We start from the raw sequence: 20,046 nt of genomic DNA, 5'->3' as shown, positions 1-20,046 counted from the left end.
TTATGCATAAAGCTAACAAACTAAAAGTGTAAATTTTTTTCTAGAACAAAGTTTTCTTAATAGGCTATACTATTTCTACGGCGGTTTGTGGTAGACACTTTAACTTAAAACAAAGTAGTTGGCAGCACACTAGAAAATCTATGTAGGCTAGGCCTAATGACATATGTTTTTATTAATGTTTAATGTTATTAATGTTTTTATTTATTTATAAATTTAAAACTGGGCCCAGGTTACACTATCGTTTTAGAGATTTTTAGATGAGTTATTATTATTTGTTTAAGAAGTAACAAATTTGTATTTGTTATTTTGGTCAGATAACGGAGTACAGTACCTAATTGTGTTGATTTAGAAAGTCGATTCATTCACTTTTTGAGATGAAATTACACCTTACCTTCCTCACCATTTTTAACAAAAAGCAACTCTTCTCGAGATTATCTATCTGGTTGGATAAAAATAATTCCATAATTTTCAGTCATTCACAGCTAGGCCTATATACAAAATTCTAAATGTGGCCAGCTAAGAGAATGACTCGGTTTAGTGAGTCGGTGGCGTCGCGGACTTCGGGCCCAAGGCAGCGATGTCGTGGGTTCGGATCCTGGTCACTGCCGATAACATTTTATCAGTACAGTTCACCTATGTACTGTACCGGCTCACTCCTTGCTTTGCTGCAAATGATCCACGCACGGGCGCTTAGTCTATGTGGACGGGCAAATGCAAGGTTAAAAGAGGCCGCCAACCTCTTAAAAAAAAAAAAAAAGACATGGGTGTTTCAGAAACATCCAGGGTTGGGTCATTGCAGCACTTTTATATTGTAAAATCTTTCCCTTAAAAGTCATGCGGCAAGTCTCTCTTATCTTAGGGTTTGATGACATGCCCTATTCAACAGGAAGTCTGTTAAAACATTTTATATGACCAAATTGGATAGAAATAATTAAGGTGATAATATTTATTAGGTATCTGCAACTGTTTTAAAATTTTCCTTCAGCACAAATACATAAAATAATTAAAAAACACCAGTGTGTACTACTAAAAATTTAGCTTTGTGGTTTATACATTTTTTACCCCTTGACAGATAGCGGAGCTAGGATGTTGGGTGAGCCAGAGTATGACATGTGGGGCTCTTGCAGGACTACTCATCATAATATCAGACAGTGAATTATCTGGAGGAGGCCACACTCTACTTGTTTATGCCAGGTAAACTTCTTGATGATTGTTGAGTGTTAACTTAAATACCTTTTATATCAAAGCTAAAAGAAATCTGATTATTTTTTTTGTATCATTGATTTATTTATAAGTTAGTTTCTCCAGGGTCCCAGGATGTATTTACAGAGACACCCTAAGGTGGTGAGAGACTTTACTATGTTTCCATAGTTTGCAAATCGGCTCTTTCAATGATTACTAAAAAATGCAGCACAGGGTTAATTCAGTTGTCTTTTTAGTATATCAATTTATCCAGACTCTCTCGTTTTTTCCATTGTAATATTTACGTCAACCCAAATTCGAATAGTAGCCTAACTATTTCATTTCAACCAAGTAAGTAAATGTTTGTAGCAAACTTTACAATTTAAATTAGCAAACTTATTGACTGTTTACAATTAACATATGTTCTTCTTCTCACTTTTGATTTCTGACAACAGCTGGAGTTTCATAACAATATTTGTTTCCCATGTTAATCTTATGAAGAAATACAAAACTTAAAATGGCCCAGGGCCTCACCCTATAATTATTTCCCTAAAAAGAAAGTTTCCTGCACAACTTCACGTTGCGCTCTTTCCAATGACACCAAGAACATTAAAATCGGTTCAGTAGTTTCGGAGGAGTAGGTAATCGTCACAAAAATCCTGCTTGTGTATTAAATAAGTATAGATAGATTATTTATGAAGTCCTCAAAATGCCTCTCCTAATATCTGCCACTGTTAGTCTGGGAGTGGTGCTCAGTTGTTATTCTTATGAGAGAGGGCATTCTTTAGGGATGGGTAATTTTTGTGTCTGTAAGTTTGATACGAGAGAACGGGAGTGTTGCACGACGTCCAAGTGCCACGACGTCCAAAGTGCCTGCACACTGTGAACACTGTTTGCCGACCTCAGTGCATACAGTTTGCATTGCAATTATTGAAGGCAACTAGGCCTAGTCTAACAACTGTTTCAAGTTGTCAACCGCTTCATTTTCGATTAATGTTCAAATTATTCAATATTCAGTGGTTCTAATTGAACTAATTATTGCATTAGCAGATTTTTTTATATGTAAAATAAATACTATGTCATCGTAAAATGGAATGATGCAGTATTTCTGTTGTTATAATTGCATTGATTTCTACAAAATAGAGCTACGTCGTAGAAACAAAATAAATAAATTACTACACTATTTCACAATATAATAAATAAACCACTAGCCCAAAAGTAAATATTTTAGGTTTAATGTGAGTTGTAGTAGAATTCTAAGTACTGCAGTAGAATAGTGATTAATTGTCAAACAATATCAATTGGTAGCAAATTTAAATCTATGCATAGTTTTATTACAGCTGTAAGACTTCCCATTTAAGTACCGGTATCGTTGAAATTGAATAACATCCATTGGACAGAAATGAGATAAGTAGATATCGATACACAGATATATTAATTTTCAAACACTTATAATATGATGAATTCAAAAAAAGGTTTTTCCGTCAAATGTGCTAGAAATTATGTGAACTATCACGTTGAACTTTGTAAGCTATAATGGTGTTACTACTATGGTTAAAAATGTTTACCTGTGAAACATTTATTTTTTAAATCTAAAAGAAGAGTAAATCTTGCTAAAAGTAAATCTTGCTAAAAGGTAACCTTGCTCTATTATTAGTGCATACGAAAAATAATTTCACTATTTTACGAGATCAATGTTTGACAACAAATGGTTAAAGCAGATCTTCAGAGAGTGTCTCCAGCTGATGCAGTAATAAATACCCCCGCTGCAGCAAAACTGCAGACTAAGCGAATTTCCATTTGCCTGATTAGATTTACACTAAAATGTCTCCTTAAAAATATCAAATATCGCATTTATTTCCTATTTAAATAACATTTGTTTAACGAGTACTTAGGTTTGCTGCAACAGGGAGGGTAAATAGGAGTTTTTTTTCTAAAATGTATAATAGTTTAGTTCAAAATGAATGCATTTTCCAAATTTGATCAAAATATGTTCATACATATTCAACAAGCAAACTACAACAGTTTACTTATTTTCCATAAGAATAACATGGATATTTTAAATTTACAGATTTTTGGAATTTTCTCCGTAATCATTAGGCGCAACAACGCTTCAATATCTACATTATTTGTTTTTTTGAGCTCTACAAAATGGTTTGGAAAGAAATTGCTAAATTGTAAGTTTTCGTACTGCTATGTAGCTTGGGAGCGATTGCGATCGCACCCACCAGGATCGCATTAGGGTTCCGTATGGGAGCGATCGCTCCCATGCCGCCGCGAACGTGTTAATAATAATTGTATCCAAGCAACAAAAATTCAAACTTATTCAAACCAAAATAAAAATCACCATGTCTAAACAAGAAAAGAAGGTGAATCTCTGCGGCAAATGGAAGACCTGTCAAGTTGATGCTGCAGTCAAGACCACTGGGGGTCTGGGCCTTGGAGCTCTGGGATCTCTAATGTTGTTCAGGATGGCCAAGTGGCCTCTAGTCCTGGGGACAGCTATTGGCCTAGGACTGGCCTACAACAACTGTCAACAATACATCAACGAGTCCCTCAAGACGGCGGAGAAGGACAAGTGAGAATTCTGAGGTGTTGATTGATCTGCAATGTGTTTTGTTAAATTGAATATGAATTTTGGTCTTTGATATGAATACAATCTTATAGTTCTGGAAATTGTTTTAAAATGTCCTCCTAGAAGTCTATTTTAACTTACCAAAAAGCCCCGAGGGTGGGGAGTCGAGAAGTGGCCGCCATCTTGAATTTTAGGTGCCATTTTTAGGTTTTTCATAAATAACCCCCTTGAAAACTATCCACTTTTTGTGTAGGCCTACAAATTGAAAAAATTAAAGGAAATTAATTTTCCTACAAGAAATATTCATAATGTGTTTCGCTTTGTCCAACCATTCAAGAGATAATTACTGATTAATTTTAAATTTAAATTTTCTAAGGGGAGAAACTAGATCTGTAAGGTGGATATTTCAGTTTAATCAGTCTCTAGGAGCATGTTTTTTTACTTATAGAGAGTCAAAGCTCCACAGATGGAACGCAGAAAAAAATTATGTTTACGTGTTATTTGTTAAAAGAAATTATTAATGAGGAGGTTTTTGTTAACCTTGATTCTACCATTGTGGAAGGGCTGAAGAGCATATGCACAAAAGCGCCCACAATTGTAATTCTCTCTTCACGTCTCAGTTGTCTCGAGAAAATCACGTTTGCAGAAAATAACTACGACATTTAGAAATAATCACAAAGTTGCCGTGGTTGAGGGAGATAACCACGACTTTGCCGTGATCGCGGGATACGACCAAGAAGTCGCCGTATTTGCAGGAAATGACCACGACGATGTTTTACTGTGAAGTCTGTGCACAGATTTTTTTTATGCTATCTGGAGAAGAGATATTTTGTTAATTTTCTGTTGAACTTAAGAAAATGACACACTGTAATCCAGTAGCTAAAACAATTCTGCATCTGTGCAATTTCATATGTTCCTGATAGTCCTTTGGTTGGAGTCAAGTGTGTAGCATACAAAACTAAGCTAGGTGTGCGATTTTACTGACTAATGCTATAAATGAAAGGGTGGAAAGTATGTGTCAGATTGCGGATACTGATTTTGTTGAGTTTTGTGTTATGTTTGTTCTACAATGCTATTATCAGATTGAACCAAATCGGATGCATGAACAGATGTTTTTGTCACACCTGATGATGGACTCCAGCAGGTTCAAAACAATAGAATGTAACTAGAGGACACACATTGCTCCGCAGCGTTAATATAATTGTCATATCCCAGAAATAATAAAATTTACACAATTTAATGATGTTGATGTGATTTTATAAAGTTTTATAGGTTTTATCTTGTCAGTCACTTTTAGATACCAAGTAAATGATAGTTAATTTTTAGTAAAATATTAATAGCTTAGTATAAAATAAATAAATGTGCAAAGTTTGATCAAAATATTTCCATAAACAAGCAAATATAAAGCAAATAGCATAGGACTTTACAATTTATTTTTTTTATTATCCCTAAAAGAAAAATAAACTGTATAACCAATCTGGCACATACTCTCTCCCGTAAGCTTGTCACAACCCTTAGCATGGGACATGGATTGGATAAGCAGTGAGAGTAACTTTCATAATTTATTGGAAAGATCACAAAAAATGCAATAACTTAATCTAAAATCAATTAATCAAATTAATCTAAAATTATGAGAAACAATACCATAGTTTGTTTCGATACCAACCATAATAAAGGGATCAAATTCATTTAAGTTACGGTATGCGTTCAGTGCAATGGCAAAAATCCATTTAAGCTTTAACCTAAATAAAAACACAATTAAAAATAACATGTAACAAAAACATTGAAGGGAAGTAAAATAAAGTGATGTGTTCTGAAATAGAGACGAAGAAAGCAAATAATTTATTTCGGGTATACCTATGAGCTACAGCCTAAAAGATTGAAACATCCATAGTAAATTTATTTTGAATACTTATACAAGGCTGCACATTTGCAATCACTGCAAGACATAACCTTAATCTCTCACGAACGGAGTTGAAAGTTTACCTTATTGTCTCAAAATATGGTAGATTGTGATTAGCTGATAAAAGAATCCAGATTTTATAGTAAGAGGTTAGATCGAAGATCGCAAGAACTCTGCATTGGGATTGGTTCAAAATGACGTCGGTCATCTGAATTTCGTGCGGTCAAATAACCTTAGGCCTAATCTACAACTTAGTAAAACATTATTTTTGGTATTAAAGCCATTTTTCATTTGGGACACAGATAAATTTTTCTTTTGCTTTCTTTATTTGTTGTGCTCTTGGTCTTTAATATTTACCAGGTTTTTAATGAGTTATTTGTTACCAAAAAGAATTGAAGAAAATATATTGAATTATTAAGTACTGTATTTGATTTGATAATTTGAAATAGTATCAACATATTTTTCAACTTTTTCCCATATAAGAAGGCGTCCAAACACCACCGAATAGGTAAAGGTACTACAGTAGCAAAATGTGTATTTATAAAAAGAAATAAAAAATAAGAATACAAAACGGATCACACAAATTTAAAGTAACACAAAAAACCTACGCTACAATAAATTAACAGCATGTTTTATGGTACATAATATTCAGTTTAAATTTGTTCTAATGATGTATTTGGATTGGTGAATAAAAGGCTTAAAAGGCTATGGTTTCGTAAAAAATATTAACCTATTGACAATGTAAGTTTATGAAAATGTAAGAATACTTAATATGATGAAAGCTAATCTGCAAGACCTAGTACATCCTTCTTCTTGAGTACAAAGATGTGATCTGTTGTATAGTAGATATGTCATTTGTCTAGTGTTTAGTTTTTAAGGCAGTAATATTTTTTTCACCACACTATGATGTTTTTGGCTGTATTACATACGTTAATTGGGGGCTGAAAGTTACGTTTTGCTGGCCATGTCAGCTTTCATCGTAATTTGGGGACCGAGCAGGTTTTTACAGCCCGGGGCCGCAAAATCAGCTGTCCGCTTACTTACTTAAAACAAGAATGCATTTTAAATGCACAATCAAAATCCATAGCGTTGCAATAAAATTGTGTTATTGTCATCGTTGCCTACCAACTATTTATTTTTATTTTTGCTGATTCCTCAAATTATTTCTTCACATAACCTAAAGTTGTAGTTGTGTTGACTATCAGTGTGCATTAACGATAGTGGTAATAGGGAATATTGTGGTGAAAAATAGCGTTCGTACCACGGACCGAAATGGTTTTGCAGCTCTCGATCGATTTAAGTTCTCGACTTCGTCTTGAACTTAAAAACTATCTAGAGCCAGTAAAACCTCATTTTCGGCCCTAGGTACGAAATATACTATTTACAGTGTGCTTGCAATTTATATTTTGGTGATTTTTTTATTGACTGAGAAAGTAATCCAAGCTTTTTAAAATGTTTTTTTATAACCCTAGTGAAAAAAACAATAGAAAATCATTAGACATTTAAATGATATCACTACATATTGTATTGATATCATTAGATACATAGTGATGTCAATAGATGTCTAATGATATCAAGTGGTATCATTAGAGAATCTAGTGACATTAATCACTAGACATCAGTGAACTTGAAGTGATGTCTAGTGATCTCTGTTTGTCTAGTGACTTTAGTATTGATATCATTAGGTGATTCAATGATATCATTTGGTTACTTAATGATATCATTTGGTTACTTAATGATACAATTAAGGGTGTAATGATATTAGTTCAAATCAGTGATCATCAGCTACTTAATTTTTCCAAACATTAAAAAAGTTGTTTTACTAATAGTTTTACCTAAAATTAAGAACTCAGTTAATTTTTATTTATTTATGAGCTAGGAAAAAAGTAAGATTACTATGAAAATTCAAGATTTTCTTTGGATTTTTTCAATAATACTGGTCATGTAAGTTTTTATTTACTACTTATTTTTTAAATATTTTACTTTTATAATTGAAAAGTAATCTCTGCTTGGAAATTGTAATATAACATCATAATTTTAGTCTGGGAGGCAGTGTAGAGTGTAGGTTGTAGGTTGTAGCATTTTGTATTTTTCTGAATGTAGGCTATATAAGTTAATGTGACATGTTGTCATAACTAGCCCATTGACACCCAGATGATAATTTAATCATTTGTTTTGTTTAGAGGGATCCAAAAAACACTTAAATAGATAAGTCATTAATAAATAAGTCACTCATTCTCTTTTCTGAATCTCACGTTTTACTTCCAACTGTAATAATACAGTTGCCATACTTACCAATGGCAATAATAATAAATCAATGGTTGTAAATAACTATATAGAAATTACAGCGTAACCGGAATGGGATATAATAATTTATCGTGAGCAAAGCTTGGTACCAACTTCTATACGCTATACTTATACTATTTCTAATTTTAAACACCTGGCAGTATTTTAAACACCGGATAAATGTAACAATTATTACTATTGCTACTTAACTCAGGATATTGAGCTCAAATATACTCAAACTGTTTGTCATAATCCTTTATCGCATAAATCAAATAATTGTTAGGTTACTGATTACATGAACGTATCAATGAGTATAGCATTACACATGGTATTAATAGGTCAACCCTATGTATGCCATTACTATCCAAATGCTGAATTTGTGTGTCACACGCTTAATGTTTACTTCTGTTACGTTAAGCAAAAGGCTTTATATGAAAAGCTAGTTTAGAATGTTAACGTCGGCTGCTAGACTTTTTAAAATTTTAAACTTAATCTCTAAAAAACTGGGACTCTAAACTAAAATTATGGCTTCGACATTCCCTAGTTCTCAAAATTATATTTCTTTCGATACAAAAATCATGAAAATCCGTCAAGTGGTTGATTCAGAATCGTGAAATAAAAACCCTGTCACGTTTTAATATTATAGATGATATTATGATATTAGAATATTATGATGATGATGATAAGGCTTGATGACTTCATTACTAGGCACGCAATATACGCTCCTTCTAGTATTGTGGGTCTGCAAAATTCACCGTATGCAGGAGCTTGGACGTCGTGCAACAGCCCTGAGCTATATTGGACGTTGTGCAACAGCCAAATATTTATTGGACATGGTGGCACTTGGACGTCGTGCAACTGGCAGCGGCTTTTGACGTGGTGCAAATGATACTATTTTACAATTCTATAGTGCGCTGTTTCACGACGTCCAATCTCATGACGTCCAAAGCTTGTAGAAAGACTATATTTTTTGCAGTTACTGTACTTTTGGACTTGGACATCGTGCAACAGTCAAATATTTTATATTGGACGTTCTACAAGAGCTGAAAAATTATTCTTTGGAGGTCGTGGCACTGAATAATATTATTGGACGTCGTGGCACTTGGACGTCGTGCAATGCATCCGAGAGAACTCATGCGCAAACTGTGCAATTCAATAGGGCTCACAATTTAACTCCGAGGCATAAGTAATAATGCAATACCCGTTTATCGTACAAAGACAACTTTATAGCTAAAATAATTAAAATAAAATAAAATACTATATGAGAGTTAATATAATCAGAATGTTTGTTTGAGACAATTAGGTCTAACACTACTATAATTTTCAATGTTTAAAATATGTCTATTGTATGTATACCATAAATAGAGCAAATTAAGGCGTTCACGTCTCAGTATCACTCGGGCCTAAGTTTCTCTATGTTGCAATGCCGAGTCTACCAGATTCAATGATTTGATTGAATAAGTAGCTAACATATATATCATCAAAAATTATGTTCACTAGGTTTTAATCTCCTAGCAGCTATGTGAATCATGATATCCAAGAACCTGGTCTTCTAGTAAAGTAATCACAACATTTAGAAAATAATTTTTTTGACTAACTGTCCCACTACTCCTTGGTTGTTTCAAACAGATATTTTCTATTAAAATCTTGTTGACCGCAGAGAGATGAGGCAAGTTCTACTGTTGGTGCGCAGACTACAGGTCCAGTGGAAGATGGAGGTGTGCAGAGGCGGCTCAGCTAGTGTGCAAGACTGTGTTGATAGCCTGAGGTCAGAGCTATGCATGCTGCGTAACATCGCTAGAGCCGGTGCGGAGTATACACACCAAGAGTGGGAGAAGATAAGGGATGACCTTGGATCTCTGGAACTCGCTACAGACTTGAGTTTTGAGTCATATTCGTCCGTATCTTAGTGGCAAGATTCATAAGGATTATATGAATTACAGTTTATTGTTCGTTTGTAAAAAGTTTTCACATGTTTGTGTCTAAAAATAATGTATAGATAACTATTACAATGTTTCTGATTTAAATTAGAAATTACTGGATTAATCCTTTTGTGGGGCTCAGCCCCACAACTTGAATGACCTAAACTCAACTGTCCCGTCAAGAAGCCACTCTTTAACCCAGGACTGTTTTCGTGCATGTGCAGCGGCGAGCACATCAGGCGATTAAAAGTGTTTCTGTAGTAAAAATACTTTAACTAACATTATTGATCATCAAATCTGGCTCTTTGGGCCTGTGATTCACGGTAAACTGTGTCCTCTGATTAAATTCAAGTGTTCAGCTATCGTTTCCAGCACGAATGGTTGTATCGTAATTGCCAGTCGATTCCCATACAATCACTCCTGCTTGGCCCCACCGCCACACTTTGAGCTTGTAGCCTTAAATAAATAAATAAATATATCTTTATTGTCACATAAACGTTTTACAGATTACATAGCATAAGCTACAAAAACAGGTGACATTGTCAATATAATCATATATTATAATAAGTACCTAAAATACTAAAAAATAAACAATGGTTCTTACAAATAATTATTTGGGTTATTTTATAAAACATAATATTTGCTAATTTAAAAAATTACCATATCATTCAAAAATTTGTCAATACTATAATATATTTTGTTTACAAGAAATGAGGCAAGGCTGCTTTTAAAAGACGTTTTGTTTATTAAATCTTTATATTTTGGTTGCAGTTTATTAAACAATTTCTTTCCCATATATTTTGGTGTTTTTTCTATTAATTTTAATCGGTGAATCGGAAACTGAAAATTCTTTTTGAAACGGGTGTTATATGGATGGTCAAAATTCTCCGCACATAAGTTTTCAAAATTTGACTGTACCATTAATAAGGATTTAAAAATTATTAAACTTGGTACAGTCATTATATTAAGTTCTTTAAAAATTGGTCTACATGATTGTTTTCGTTTAGCAAATGTCATTATTCTTAAGTATTTTTTTTGAACTTTAAAAATCTTTTCTATTTCTGATGAGAATCCCCAAAATTCAATCCCATAATGCAATATTGAATAAAAATAGGCATAATATATCATTAAACGTGTTTTCATATCCAAAATATTTCTCAAACAAAGCATTTGGAAACAGGCAGAATTAAGCTTATGTAATATGTTTTCAATGCACTTGGCCCAGGTTAAATTTGAATCAACATACAAACCTAAAAATTTTGTACATTTGACAGTTTTGGTTCTTGTTTTATGTGTGAAATTTCGGGATTGTATCGTATTAAATTTTACTAGTTGTGTTTTTTCTGGATTTAATTTTAGTCCGTTTATTTCAAACCACCTTCTAAGATCCTTTAAGCGTCTTCTACTTTCACCCATAAATCATCCTCCGTTTTAGCTTTAACAACAGCAGTTGTGTCATCTGCATACAGTATTAAATTATGAGAAATATTTTCAGGTAAGTCATTTATATAAATTAAGAAAAGAAGAGGACCTAAAATAGAGCCCTGTGGGACACCTACTCTAATTTCACTCCATTCAGATTTTGACTGCAAGCCTCCTTTTAAAATAACAGTTCTTTGAAATCTACCTGTTATATAAGATTTCAACCATAAAATAGATTTCTTAGAAAATCCATAAATTTCCAGTTTTTTCAAAAGAATGTCATGGTTGACACAATCAAAAGCCTTGGATAAATCACAAAACACCCCCATTGTACTCTGTGACTCATCCAAGGCCCATGACACTTCATTAACAAAATGGGATATAGCGGTCATTGTGCTGCAACCCTTTCTAAAACCAAACTGTTTACTACTAAATATATTGTATGTTTCCAAGAAATTATAAATTTGTTTATAAGCAATTTTTTCAAAAATCTTGGAAAAAGAAGGTAAAAGTGATACAGGCCTATAATTGTCAGGATTATGCTTTTCACCTTTCTTAAAAAGTGGCTTGAGTTCTCCATATTTAAATTGTTTAGGAAATATGTTGTTTTGAAATGATTGGTTAATAATAATTGTGAGAGGTTCTGAAATAGAGTCTATGACTTTTTTCATGAGATCCACCGAAATTTCATCCCATCCCGCAGATTTTTTATTTTTAAGTGATTTGATTACTTTGACTACATCTTTTTGCTCAATGGCTTTAAAATCAAAATTAAATAGTTGTTTACTAGTCATTAAGTTCCTTGTCATATTTAGTGCCTCAAATTCACATGGTGATGTTCCCATTTCCTTGGTTATATTGGTAAATTTTTTATTAAAGAATTCAGCTATTTCTTTTACGTCGCTAATGGTTTTATTTGAGAGTTTAATATCAGGAAAACTATCCTTGACTTTTTTAAAACCTAGCTCTGATTTAACAACACACCACGCAGCCTTGCTCACATTTTCTGATTTGTTTATGAATTTAGCATTGCACATCCTTTTAGATTGATTACAAACTTTCTTGAAAATTGTTTTATACTTTCTAACATAATCCTTAAAGAGTCCGTCGTTTGATTTTTTTGCCAGTTTACTTAGTTCTCGTTTATTTATACTAGATATTTTAATACCCTTTGTTACCCAAGACTTCTTTTGATTCTTATTTTTGTTGTTGTAAAACTTTAAGGGAAAAGACTCTTCAAAAGTATTGTGAAAATGGCAAAAAAAGTTAATACAATTTTCTTCAAAACATTTTTTTACAGATACGTCCCATTTTATTTCTTTAATATTATTTACAAAACTTGTGACATTGGCTTTTGAAAACATTCTTTTTTTAGTTGTTTTATCTGTTCTGTCCTTATTATCCTCAAATGAGCTATCAAAAATGTTTATAAACAAAGCCCTATGATCTGAAAGACCCAATTCTAAATTCATTGTCTGGACTGAATATTGTGAATTTATTTTTCTAGTTAAGATATTATCTATGCAGGATTCAGTGTGCTGAGTAATTCGAGTTGGTGATGTAAAGTTAATTTTAAACCCATATTGATTTAACAGAGAAATAAAATCTTGTTTTTGATTTGGATGGCTACAGTCCTCCAACAGATCAATATTAAAATCCCCAGCTATGTATACATTTCTTATTTTTGTTGTTTTATTGAGCATTATAAATAACCTTTCTAACTTATTGAGAAAAGACTTAAAATTAGTTACATAAGGAGTCCTGTATATTGAAATTACAATAATTTTTAAAGTAAAAATCTCAATGCATGATGATTCAAAAATAGAATTTTCATTTAAAACACAGAAATCATCTCTTATAGTGTACTCTAAACTATCTTTTATTAAGATGCAGGAACCACCATGGCTACCTTCTTCCCTACAATAAAAATGGGCAATTGTATAATTTGGGATGCTATTTAAAATATTTATATCTACACTCTTAAGCCAATGCTCGTTCAAACAAACAATAGGAATATTTGAATTTTCTAAGATTATCTCAAGATCATTTTTTTTTACTTATCAACCCACCCTCAATGTTAAGGTGCATTAACCACAAAAATCTCTTTTCAAATTTAGCTGATTTACAGACTGGCCATGAGCCTTTAGTATTATAAGCATTAGCATCATTTAAAAAGTCATGAAAATTATTACATACAACACAAAAGTTTTTAATTTTTTTAGGGTCACTTAGTGGGGGCATTTGCTTTGCAAGCTTAAGTTTTGAAGGTGGGTTTCCTCTAAAAAACAACCAACCTCCATGGAGATATTAATTGATTCACATGAACTAGGGTTATTGGAGGAACAGTGATTCTTAACTAAATTTTTTACATTTAAAATTGGACTTGAATTTCCATCACAATTTCTCTGCTTTAGCGCTTCACTAGAAGTGAGAGCGCCCGACACTATTTTAACACTTTCACAGACTGATGTCTCCGAGGGTGGTTGGATTTGTTCTGGTGTAGTATCTCGAGGTGGCAACATTGGTTTCTCTGATGACTCCTCAATCTGGGTAGCTTCAAGGTCCAGGGGCAGTAATGACTCACTGGCTGAGTCGTTCAGATCTTCACCATGTGTTGACATCTGGCGTGTAAGTTGGCCGTCATCTCCAGGTGCTTTGCAATCAGACGAAACTATCTTAGTTGTGTTTGTTTCGTTACCAGAGCCCTGTGAGATTTCCAAAGACTGCTGCAGATTCTCCGAAGATGAAACAGGCGGGTTGATGCAAGCATCAGTTAGACTATTTGGGGCATCAATTTTACAAGAGCAACTGTCAATTGTCCTCCTTAGCTGATCCAAAAATGCAGTATGTGATAGCCCATTCCATAATTTTCGCTGAGCAGCTGGTTGATCACATGACACCACATATATCGTAGCATTAGTCATTTTGTGCAGCTTTACAATATTTTTTGCAAAGTGGTTGAGAGGTACTAAGTCACGCACACAGCCCATTGGAGAACATATTAAAGTATCGAATTTCTTTACTTTAAAATCCTTGATCAATTGTTCGAACGCCTCATCATACGTTGGTAGTGTTGGCTTTCCTCTATATTCTTCCTTTGAGACAAGACTGTATACTGTGGCACCCCCTGATTCAGTCTGGCAAGTCAATCTTGTGTTGATGAAGTCTGTGTCCTTAGGTCTACCAAATATCTTACGAAACACAACCGCTACACCAGCAGACATGTTTCTGTAGTGTTGGATATCTCTTGATATGGTATGCGCAAATGCTGTGGTAGGGGCTTTTTTGTTAGCATTAATCATTTCCCACATGTTAGCTTCGATGACATTAATGGTATTGTTTTTTATGCAAGTAGACTGTGTTTGTTCTTTAGATCCAGCAACAGCCTTTTGGTAGATATTAACCATTTTGTTACTAATTGTTTGTAGCATTTAAACTTTTACCTACGACAGTTTTTTTAAGTAGCCGTTTCTGTTCAGTTCTTAGAATTGAAAAGTATCTCATAACAGCATTGTTCACTTTCATAACAGCATAGTTTTACTCATAACAACACGGCTAACGGACCAATGAGGTTCAAGGATTGAGAGAGGAAAAGTAAAATTGTAATTATTCGAAATTCAACTAATCAGCTGTTCAGGCCAATTTAATTGTTGATTGGCGTAATTAGTGTTTGATACAATGTTTCGTTACATCAGACAATCGTCCTTGTCAGTGACAATGAGAGGTTATAAACAAAAACATAACCTCTCTTATAAGTTATGAGTAGTGATTTTAAACTACATTTTTAAACACTCGCCAAGGCTCGTACCATAAATTTTCTACTCGTGTTGTTATCACTATCTTTACGCAATCGTTGCGTAAACTACTATTACTCACTACTATCTATGCAAGCAACTCAACAAAAATTGCTAAAAGAGGTCCCTGACATGTGTATCAACCATAAAGTCAAACTTAAGAATTACTATGAGGTCAAGGATGTAATGTAGGGCACAAGGGTCTAGGTTTTAAGACCAGATCCCCTGCTCATGGGCTACTACTCGCTATCACATAGTTACATCAACTATGGTTTAGCGGTGTGAGTAATAGCCATGCCACCCAAAGTGTGCTGTTGCTACAGACGAAGGCCTTAAGAGTAGGCAGGAGTTAATAATTTTGCAGTGCCGTTGACCGTCAGATGCCAGGCGAAACAGTGGTTGTCTGAGCTCCGATCAACAAAATATCCAGCCTATTTCAATAAGCTTTGTATTCTGACTATCTACAGCCAATATGTACTAAACGCCTTAGCTCTCCTGAAAAAAAAAAAAAAAACAAGCCAGAACTCGCATCAAGGAGCACAATTAATCATAGGACACATAGAACGTGTGACTTGGACCTGCTCAGCTGCCGACTCAGTCACGCTCTGGACTCCTATCCTTTGACCTTTAACTATTATTAATACACTATTTCAGTATCCAATAGTCAATGCCGTTACTTGCTATCAGGCTTTTCAAATATGCTGCCTACAAGTGTTGGTGTTCTTGTCCAAAAGCGATAAAAAAAAATATAAAAAAAACACTTTTTGCCAGTGTCTACTTAGTAGATAGTTCTACTCCTTGAGAGAACTCTTTGTCGAGCCTCTAATGACAAATTAAGGGTAAACTATGCAAAATAAACTCATTAAAAAATTAAATCAAATTTATTGCAAAAAATTCTAAACCTGGTACAATAAAGATAAAAGTTGCCTAAAATAGAAAAACAAACTAAATTCACAAGTGATTGTATTTTTATGTTACTCTACATGTTGAATATTTTCAAAATACTCATTGGGGTTATTGTTATTATAGCCTTGTGTGTAACAAATTTAGTCTTTGAAAATATTTTTCCACTTAAATACTTTTAATCAGTTTACTAATAGGAATTAGTTACAAGTAGAGACACTGTAACAATTTTGACGGGGTCAATGTTAACAAGTTTTTAAATAAAAAAATAATATAAAACTCCCACTTTTACAAAGCCAAACAAACCGTAAAGATTTCCCACTGTACAACAGGTACTGAGAAGCTGCGATTGTGAAACTTAACAATATCAACAACAAAATCAACAAAATATATTACTCTAATGAATAAATAAAAAACATATAAATTAGTAAAACATATATTAACAACAACACTTAATACTTTACAAAGAATAAATTAACGAAGAAAATTGTCTAGGAGTAAGTTATACTCTACTAAAATTCTTTCTTGCTTTCATACAATCATTGGTCATGCTGTACTGCATATTTGCTTTTTTTATAAATACAAATTTACATATTCACAATCCATTTTACAATTTTACAACTTAACATTAACAAGAATGCCAGAATGAAAACGAAAGAAGAAACTGTTGACACCCCAACTGTTTTGCGTAGTCCTTAAAAATTGAGTTAATTTGAAAACTGTGTTTTTAATTAGTAAAGAACTAGGGCCAGCTAAACAGATTTCTTAAAGTGAATTTTGTGCTTAAAAACATGATCAAAGCACTGTATTATAAATCATCAAACTCACAACTATCATTATCTTCAAGTAGAACTATGTCACATCATCAAAGTGTTTCAGGGATCTACCTTGAAGACAACAACAGTGTTCATCAGTGTGACCATGTAATCATTACTCCTAGAATCATCAAAAGCTAACAATTATAACTCTCATAGTTATATGAATGTAAAATGATACATAGAAAAAAAATACTAAAAAGTTATTTTACCAAAAAAAAGAGACTTTTGATGTAACTTTAGTATTTTCCTCAAATTAGAAAAGGATGCATCACACAACTAACCCCATAAAGTTTCCCAGACCCAAGCACCTTAAAGGGTATAGAGATTGCACAACCCAGCCTAACTCCTCTCTCAGCCTTTACAAATATCAACAGTATGGTACAATTTGGCAACTATGAATTTTAATCTACGTTAAAATCAACCTTATGACTTGGTTTGACCAACAACTAAATTACATAAATACTATTGTGGCAAAGTTTGTTTAGAGCTGTCACTTCACTGTTGGCCTCAGCATCACGTTTGTTCTCAGCAAGTCTGTTGGCAACACAGTTACAAAGCTGACATTGCTGTCAGAGTCACTGTGGACTGAGGCGACACCTAAACCTCCCCCTCCACCACCTAAACCTTCCCCCACCCCACTGTCTACCGACTCTGCCACAGATAGTTTGTGGGATTTTCCGAAAAAGAATGAATCTGTCGCAATACTCTCGCCTCCTGACTCGCTGGCTCCATCGCACAAAGAATCATCTGTCTCGCTCAAACTCTCGTTCCTTTTTTGGCAGTCAGAATCGCTGCTGAGGTAGCCCGAATCTTCTGTACGGTGAGGAACTTTTGATACACGTTGAGTTTTTCTGATGAAATTAACGTGTCTTTTGTCCCGTTGGTTTTTTGTTCTCGAGGTGATTCTGCGTTCGTGTGCTGCTTCGAATTTCCTCTGCAGTTCTGTTTGTAGCGACATTTCTAATCGGCGTCCGAGATTTTTTGATTGAGTTTCAACAGCTTCGTAGTCAGAGGAGGTCGGGCTGTGGCCAGAAGCATGAGTCAGAACGCCGCGAGTAGCAGATGACAGGTGGGACACGGCCGATAGCTGGTTGAACGCTGCCACTCGCTGACTAATGCTTCTGACTTGGCCGTTTTTTGGCGGCAGAGGGGGTTTGTTATTGCGAGGTGGCAAAGGGGGGCTATCATCCCCAAAACCCACTCCATTTTTTGAACTAAAATGCTCATTCGTGTAAATTGCTTTTGGAGGTCTCGGTGGGATATATTCCTTGGGTGACGGTGGCCTCTGCCGCTTAGCTTGTTTCGCCTCTGGTCTCAGAAGTTTTGGCTTCCCTCTCTTCAGAGACATTGTGCTGTAGCAATCAGTGTCTAGGGATCTCGTCGATCCCACTGGACTTAGCGTTTCTGATCTCACATTTCCATTGCGATGGTATCGATTTTTTGCTTCAAAGATTTCTCTTAGACTTCCAAATGTCCGGTTCAGTGGTGACCCGACCATATTAGGAAAGTTGGATGTATCATACCAGCAAACTGATGAATCACTTCTAAAACTTCCAGTAGTCTTCAGTGATATTTGTGTCGGCCTTTCCAATGAGTCCACATAGGAATCTTTGTTGTACTGGTATTCAAACTGGCCTTCACTATTTATTTTGAATTTACTTGGCTTCCTGTCCAGTGTGTCAGGTTCAAATGAATCAGAATCGTAAGTTCTTTCATAATTTCGAGGTGAATCTTCAACTTCAATTGTGAGATGACCTGGTTCGTCGTATTTTATTTTAGGCTCAGTTGTCTCGTTAGGTAAAGAAGCGCAGGAAGATTCATTGCTTCTTATACTGGATGCACTTCCAAAACTGTACCCATCATTTACGTACACCTCACTTACCAAGCTGTAACCCTCAACTCTAGACAAAATATCTGGCAGATTCAGTTTATTGTTATCAGGGTTCAATAGAATAACTTCATAGTCATGATCATCACTTGTCTCTCTTTTCTGATCGATATCGTTCTTCAGTTTTGATATGGTAGTGTTTCCAGTTTTCTTATTGAATACAGAGTTCCTCATAGTTAGTTCTTCTTCCATAGGTAGATTACTGACATTGTTATTTCTTACCTCCAAACCACCATAATCCGAGGGTGTCCTCATACCCTCACACTCGCGCCCTTCTGATTGCCGGGTTAAAGTACGATCCAAACTGTCTGTATCGTACTCAATAGAAGTCGGGCCTTCCTTTTGCGATGGCAAAGAATCGCTCCTGATCGGTGGACTCGGTTTGGGTTCAAGAGATCTTTGATCTACAAACTCCTTGATGACTGCATCCATGAGGTGTCTGGCAACCTGTGGAACGACCGGTTCATCGGTAGGCTCGGTGTGACTGATTCTGTTGCTTCCTCTGTGTATACTGCTGCACACTGATGGAGGAGGGGGAGATGGAACTTTCATACCGTCTTCATTAGCATCACTGATTGACGACTTGAACAAAATATCGTTCCATGCCTCTTTAGGTTCCACTGATGCGTACTGATCGCTCTTTTTCACATTGTTCTTGTTTTCTGATCCGATTACTTTACCTGTAACACTTGAGGTTTTCAGAGACTGGGATTCTAAGATCTTGTTCAGATCGTCATTGATCTTGTTGATTTCCTCCACTGTGTTTTTGATCAACTGCGTCTTGTTTGATTTTGTCTTGTCAATCAATTCAACTGGTTTTTTCTGCACTTGTTTCGGAATGTCAGGAGCTCTTCCCTTGGTTGATCCATGTTTAGTTGGTTTGTGGACAACTTCCTTGATGACTGGAGCAACTGATTCTGGGACAGTAGGAGGTCGAACATCCTCAAGCCACTTTCTGATGCTGGAATGTTTGTTCTCTGGACAGCACGACTGGCATGGTGGGGGTCTTGAGCAACTGGAAATCACAATAAAATGACATTTTATCTACCTTTAGATTTATTAACTATTTAGACATACATGCCTTAAACAAACTTCAGGATTTATCTTGAAGAATTATTAAATTTGTCTCCTAAATTAATTATATAATGACTGATCTTTATATTAAATTTTATTTATATAGATAGATATGTATCCTTCTTTTTCAATGTTTGTTATTATATAAAAATATACAACTAGAAGAAAAAGATTGATGATAAATGACTGTGTCCTGTCTAGAACAGTGAGAACGAAGATTAGCAAACGGAATGTGTCTTACCCAAAATGTTGTAAAATACATTAAGGGTGAGTTTAAAA

At 34.5% G+C, this 20,046-nt stretch overlaps 2 protein-coding genes across 2 annotated transcripts in view; one reads left to right on the top strand and one right to left on the bottom strand.

Annotated features, from left to right (window-relative positions):
• The window catches only part of LOC129005700 (uncharacterized), a 153,413-nt gene extending 143,063 nt beyond the window's left edge, over nt 1-10,350 (top strand). Inside the window, exons 10-11 of the mRNA XM_054434663.1 lie at nt 1,073-1,194; nt 9,607-10,350. Coding sequence (XP_054290638.1) covers nt 1,073-1,194; nt 9,607-9,856 — 372 coding nt within the window. The 3' untranslated portion in view covers nt 9,857-10,350. The remainder of the gene's footprint in view (nt 1-1,072; nt 1,195-9,606) is intronic.
• A 5,837-nt stretch (nt 10,351-16,187) lies between these two features.
• LOC129005720 (uncharacterized) overlaps nt 16,188-20,046 on the bottom strand; it is a 114,845-nt gene continuing 110,986 nt past the window's right edge. The window contains exon 11 of the mRNA XM_054434702.1: nt 16,188-19,708. Within this exon, the coding sequence (XP_054290677.1) occupies nt 17,296-19,708 (2,413 nt within the window). The 3' untranslated portion in view covers nt 16,188-17,295. The remainder of the gene's footprint in view (nt 19,709-20,046) is intronic.

This window comes from Macrosteles quadrilineatus, unplaced genomic scaffold (assembly GCF_028750875.1).
Source record: "Macrosteles quadrilineatus isolate MER2022 unplaced genomic scaffold, UCM_ALF_1.0 Scaffold_31__1_contigs__length_1484076, whole genome shotgun sequence".
In the NCBI taxonomy this organism is placed as follows: Eukaryota; Metazoa; Arthropoda; class Insecta; order Hemiptera; family Cicadellidae; genus Macrosteles; species Macrosteles quadrilineatus.
The sequence above is the reverse complement of the archived record's forward strand: the minus strand, read 5'-3'. Positions and strand labels throughout refer to the sequence as shown.